General features: G+C 38.9%; 1 protein-coding gene across 1 annotated transcript; it reads left to right on the top strand.

The window, feature by feature from the left end:
* Positions 1 to 645: 645 nt before the first annotated feature.
* LOC145999906 (uncharacterized) lies at positions 646 to 6,087 on the top strand. The gene is made up of 4 exons (XM_083137183.1): positions 646 to 854; positions 1,642 to 2,011; positions 3,923 to 4,034; positions 5,979 to 6,087. The coding sequence occupies exons 1-3, from the start codon at positions 687 to 689 to the stop codon at positions 4,015 to 4,017; spliced, it is 633 nt and encodes a 210-aa protein (XP_082993309.1). The 5' UTR covers positions 646 to 686; the 3' UTR covers positions 4,018 to 4,034; positions 5,979 to 6,087.
* Positions 6,088 to 6,418: the final 331 nt, after the last annotated feature.

Below are 6,418 nucleotides of genomic sequence, written 5' to 3'. Positions count from 1 at the left end.
TTTCTCGTAATGCAACGATCTAAATTGAAATACAAACGTCAACAAGAGTATAACATCTGCTTCGCATCAACAGAATTCCATTTCTTAAAACGACACAGGAAGTAGAATAAAAAAAGAATTAAATAGAGATGGACAATTTGCCTACTGTTATTTTTGCCGTTGGCTTCACTACGACTTCTCCTCGTGGTGTTAAACAAATGCCACATTTTCATTTTCTTTGTTCACTTCATATCTTTGGTATAACTTGCGGATTTGGAGGGTCCATAGGCGTGCGCACGGGGGAGGAGGCAGATTTTATTTTTGTTTTTTTGTTTCTTGAACATGTGCTGCATTTACCAGCATCGTGGTGATATAAAAACTGTTGATTGATAACTAATTACGACTCTTGAGGTCAGTTCGTGCTAAAAATAAAACTTTAATTGACAAAGTGTAAACGTTTATCAGTAGCCAATAAGGAATACAATTGAAAACTCCGATGTCAACACAACAGAGCCCTCTAGTAGTAGGTAACACGTGCTTGCCCTCACAGAAGAACCATGCTGATAACAATCTCCTCTTGAACAATAACTCGAAAACAGTGTGGCAGATCTTATCTGTTGTACCTGGATTATCAGGGAAGAAATCACTGCTCTATAAATGCTAGAGTCGTAATTGTGAGGCTTGTACTGCATTGCCGTTGCGTCAAGATGGTCAGCTTTGGAATCCTACACCTGTTCAGCTCGTTGGTGCTTCTGCACCAAGCGATGGGGCATGGCTACATGTCGGATCCTGCAATGCGTTCGTCCATGTGGCGCTTCGGCTTTGACACTCCTCCCAACTACAACGACAATGGACTCAACTGCGGTGGATTCGGGGTAAGAGAGACCTTGCAAGCTTTTCTGGCACTGGTTTCACATCTACGTCTATTTTTAGCCTTCGCACGTACTATGGGCGTTCAAGTTTACTCGACACGAAGAGACTATCACGCAGGGCTGTAAAAGGTCTAGGAATTATAAATAAATTCAATTCCGGTCCGGAAGTGAACGGTCCAAGTGCGGTATTGAAATTAAACAATACGCAACTTGTACCGAATTTAAATTGTGCAAGATAAAAGGTTTCGATCCTGTTACGGAACCAAATACAGGGTGATTCAAAAGTCCCTTAACATCCCATATAAAATGTAAAGGAGTTAGACTTGTTACAAATGGTCATGATAGAAACAGGTTAAGCCTAGCGGGAACCATATTGGCGTGTTTCTAGCGGACGTCCGCCATATTGTTGGCCGCCATATTGAATTCATTTCAATTTTTTCAAATGGAAAGAGGGTGTTGTGATATATCAAATCAGGCTAGAATTTCACAAGAAATGCAATGGTGAAGGTTTTTTCGACGTACCTTTAACCAGTAAAAAAAATAATGAATGCTTGTACCCCATTTCCTCCTTTTCGAGATTTCGGAGAGAAAGCATTAACAGTCTCTAATGCGTAAGTATCGCACCGAGATCATACTGACGTCTAAGGTGAGACGTTTACCTGCCATTGCACATGATTTTAATCGAATACATCCCCAAAGAGTTAAAACTATACATTGTCACCCATAAATATATCGCTCATCAACTCTAGTACAGAGTAATAAAAATTTGTGTACGTCTTCTCTCTTGCAGTCCAACGACGGCAAATGCGGAGTATGTGGCGACCCTTACAATCTACCCCAACCCCGACCCAACGAGAACGGGGGGAAGTACGGCGTGGGGATGATAGCCAAAGAGTACAAGGAAGGACAAGTGGCTCCCGTGACGCTTACCATCCAAGCTAACCACGTGGGCTACTACGAATTCCGCGTGTGCCCCCTGAGCGCACCAGATCAGCTGGAAGATCAGTCCTGCTTCGATCAGCACCTGCTGGAACTGGCCGACGGTTCCGGGACACAGTTCCACGTCCCGGACAGCTCCGGACAGAGCTACACCGTGGAGGTCAAGTTGCCGGAGGGACTAACGTGCTCCCACTGTGTCTTGCAGTGGTACTGGAGAACAGGTAAGAGCTTTTCAAGTGTCAACCCTTGAATTGAATTGTTGTTTTAAGTCCACTTTATGCACAGAATGGCTTATCGGGACTGGACCTACAGTTTAAAGTGGGATCCGAACCACCATGTGCCTCCACCGGGTATCGAACCGGGGACCCCTTGATTACAAGCCGAGGACGCTACCACTGCGCCATCGGGGAGGCCCTATGTATTTGAATAACGTGAATTTACTTTTGTATCATGACTAACACCTTTTTTTACGAGCTGCCTTAGCAACTTGGAAATACATGCTAACTGCACCAAACCTGACCTTCCTAACTTAATCCATGTATGCTTATAAGAGCTTAAATAATCAAAACTTAACCTGCCTAACCTATTTACATGCTTATTTCCGCTATTGCATGCCTTCGTGAATAGGTTAGGCAGGTGAAGTTTGTTGCTGTTAGAGTCGAATTACTTTCGGAACATCTCCAGCGGACTATGCGAGTCTGTTTAGCGAGCCTAGTGGGCGTGTAGATACTGAGCGGGGGGCTTAGCGATAGGTTCTGGGTTGAGATGACGTCAGCGGCTCGCTTCGTTGATTGGCTGCTTCGAGAGTTGTGACTCCTTCCGAAGCTTCAAATGCATAACAGCCAAAGATGTTATGGAAATAATCTCCCTCTAGCATATATCTCCCAAGTTGCTAAGGTTGTCACTAGCCGCTAGTTTTTGTTTTTTTGGCTGACTTATACATTTTCCCACCAGATGGTGCCTAAAAGATAATATCAGATTTGTGGTGTAATTAAAATTGTTTTCTGCTCAATACGAACGTATTTAATTAAAAAAGCACTTCTTTTTTTAAGGAAGAGTCATGAATTACTTCTATTGTAGTCTTCTTTATGAAGGTATATTATGTAAACTATAAGATAACGTAATCTCTATGTAGCTTATGTGTATAGACAACATATGTAGAGGAAGGCACATTGCTGATTTTGAGATGTAGACATTCAGCGTCATATTTTGGTTCTCTACCATCCTGGGTTACTCTATATACTGTTGCAAAATTTGTCTTCACATCCGAAAAGAGAACCGTATTTAGACAACCAGTCTAAAATTTCAGGTTACACCTTAATAGTATGGTAAAAACGCCTACTTTTGGAATAAAAATTATAGATACTCGAGTTTAATTAAAAATTAACGAGTAGACCTACATAATAAAAAGTTACATCAAAATTAGCTTATTCAATTCTTCATGTTAAACAATTTTCTTTCGAGTATTCCTTCTATTTTTTTTATCGTCCTGAGAACAAAAAAAAGTACCGTTTGTTTTAGTTTTGTAAACGATCGCTCTTTGAAATTTCATAAATAAAAAATGGGTGGTTCGATCGTGATCGGTTCAAGCAGAAAGGTTTTAAACACAATTCGTAATTTTCGGATTTTTAAAATTTTGTCAGAAAAGACCGCACCGCAACACCCGCATGCACTGACTCGCAGCTTCAACGGTTCAACGGACATCGCTGTGTACCCTGTTCCTACGTTCCGCGTACATCTTTACTTCGTTGAATACAAATCTGTATAAAATCCGTTTACAAATATGAATTTACAATGATAATGGATTTTAAACCTACTGCCCACTACCGTTACCGCGGCCCCGCACCCGCTCCGCTCCGGCAACGCGCGTTTCTCTATAGAGTCCCTTTTAAACGCATGTTAGTAAGTACGTAAGTAATTTTAATGTTATAAAAATGTAAAAAACTCCCTTTCTTAGAAGAAACTTCAGTTGGGACGAAAATATTTGAAATGTGCTCGAAATCGAGGGTGGCGGTTGTGACCACGGAACCGAACAACCAAATACTAAGAAAAAGTTGTTTCGTAAAATTGATAACGGTTTTATGTACAGGTAATAATCTTAAAGTGATTGTCGTTTGCTGGATTAATTAAAGGTACTTTCTACGGCCAATGTGACGATGGAACTTGGGCAGTAGGTTGTGGACCGCAAGAGATATACTACAACTGTGCTGATATCGCCATCTTGTGAGCAGATCAACATACCTTGTAAGTACCCAGTATATCGTACACATAGGTACGATACAAGTTAGGAAACAAGAATATAACATATTAAATATAACATTTTATTTTGTACTTCGTGTCCATATTTTAGACGAAAAGGACTTCAATAATTTGCAGACTACATTAGGCTTACATCAGGGGAGATATTGTTTTAGCTTTCCTTTTTTCTTGTAAGTGAACAGAATTATATCAAAGAGCTATAGATGTCGCAGTTTTATGAAATTATAAAGCTGAGAACTACGGGACAGATTTTTGCTTTAATGCTTGTTCCTTTTTCAAATAATTATTATATATAGTTTAAGGAAAATAATGCATTTTGATTTATTTGGATTACTTTGCGAAGGTTTATAGTTTATGTGATCTATATTTGATCTTTTCATCCATTCAATTGCATTCCTTGCAATCAAAATCGAAGTTTTAGTTTGTCATGATATCTTAAGTTATTATTTAACATTAGAGATTAACTTTTGTTATTTTAGCTCGTATTCTTCCTTTTATTTATTTCAATTTTTGTTACATCACTTTGGTTTGACCGCGACGATGAGTTAAATTGGATGATGGAACAAGCACAATGCCCAGTCGTGCCGTGACCAGATTTTCTAACCTGGTGGGATATGAGGGAAGACATTCAGGTACGACACCCGAAAGTCAACCTCATTTCCACGTACAACAAACACTCCTGTAACTGATTCTTGCAGGCTAACGAGGCTCTGGTGCCTGGACCCACGGCTAGGATCAGTGGCGGCGATTGGGTCCCAAAACCGGGGGGTGGGGGCAAGGTACCAAAACTAGGGGGGCAAAGACAGTATATTCTCCTTTGTAGATAAGATTTAGCATAGTGTAAGGGCATGCCCCCCTCGCCCCCCTAATCGCTGCCACTGGTTAGGATATTTCCTTATCTTATTGTCCAGTGCTTTTCCTCATGTGTGCTGAGCGCCGCTTTACAGCTTCAGTTTTTAGCCTAAGGAATCCTGAGAGACAGTTTACTTTAGTCCTTGTTAAATAATGAATGAATGCATTAGTTTAAAAAATTGAGTTAAGGAAGTTAAGGCATATTTTATTTACTTGTCAGTGGCCTGTCACAGGGTTTTTGTCAATATAACAAATCCAAAATTCTTGAATTTGACCTTTTCTTGACTTTATTTTCCACTTATTTCTTAAAATCTATTTTATTGCCCCTCTCCGCTACTTAGGTGCAGTTGCAACATTAAGAAAATAGATAGTTTTATTCAATGATTAACCACTACGACAAGGCCGGTAAAGATGAAAACTGAAGCTGTACATGAACATGAGATTTAGACTTGCTTTAATTATTAATGCATGTAAAAATTAATGCTTCACACTTCATTCTGGATGGGGAATGCCCACAGTACTTAATTTAATATTTTTACAGAACTTCACGCATTCAAGAATGTAATTCATAAGAAACAAAGTGAACAAATCTTAATTATGACAATACAATTTTAGATTTCCAAATATTCAATATTATCAAATCTCAGTACAGGTATATAACAATGTAAATTCAATGTTAAAAATAGCAAAAATTCTTGACCAAAAGCATAATTTCTTGACTCTTTCTTGACCTACCTGCTGATTACTTGACTTTTTAATGTCTGGTAGACACCCTGTAGTCATTTCAGTTAAAGGGATTAACCCCGTATTGTGTGACAGGTAATATAGCCTAAGCACTGATGTGCCAGTACTACAAAAATCAATCAATTGATCTAACTTGGGACCTTTGGCTTCCCAGTGCGTTACGCTGACCAGTCTTTGACGAAGTTTAGCTCATATTAATCTGCTTATTAGTGATTTAAGTGTGCATTAATAACTTAAGGATTAGCGATAGTTTTGAATATGGCTGAAGCCTTTTAACGTCTCCACTAGTCCATATTTTTATTGAATGTTCATTGTTATATTTTTTCTTCACAGATTCTTTCACTTCTGTCTTTCTCTTCTTCTTCTTCAAGAAACCAATTCTTCAGACATGTTAAGGACCTTTTCTTCTATTGGTCGTGTTTCATAATAAAGGATTCTTTAAAATGTTCTTGGTATTTTATTTCATTGTTTGTCCCGATTAGTCTAAAGTGGCAGGAAAGCGATGCTCAATAACAAAAACACGAGTCTTTTATTAGTTTGATTTTAGTAACGTCTTTTTGTCTTTTTGCAAATCTACTTTGGAAATAGTTGACCGAAGAAGTAACGTTAATTTAGGCTGCCATCTACCGACAGTAAAATAAGACAATCACCGTTGTTAACCCAAGCATATCCGTGCCGTACAAGAGACTTACTTACCTGAGGGGAGCTCACAATCTCACATTTTTTTTATCACTAAAATTCAAGAAATAATTTTGTTATTGAATCACTGCTTC

The sequence above is a fragment of the Lepisma saccharinum genome, chromosome 16 (assembly GCF_977018435.1).
Source record: "Lepisma saccharinum chromosome 16, izLepSacc3.1, whole genome shotgun sequence".
Taxonomy (NCBI): Eukaryota; Metazoa; Arthropoda; class Insecta; order Zygentoma; family Lepismatidae; genus Lepisma; species Lepisma saccharinum.
This window is presented reverse-complemented; position numbering and strand designations above follow the sequence as displayed.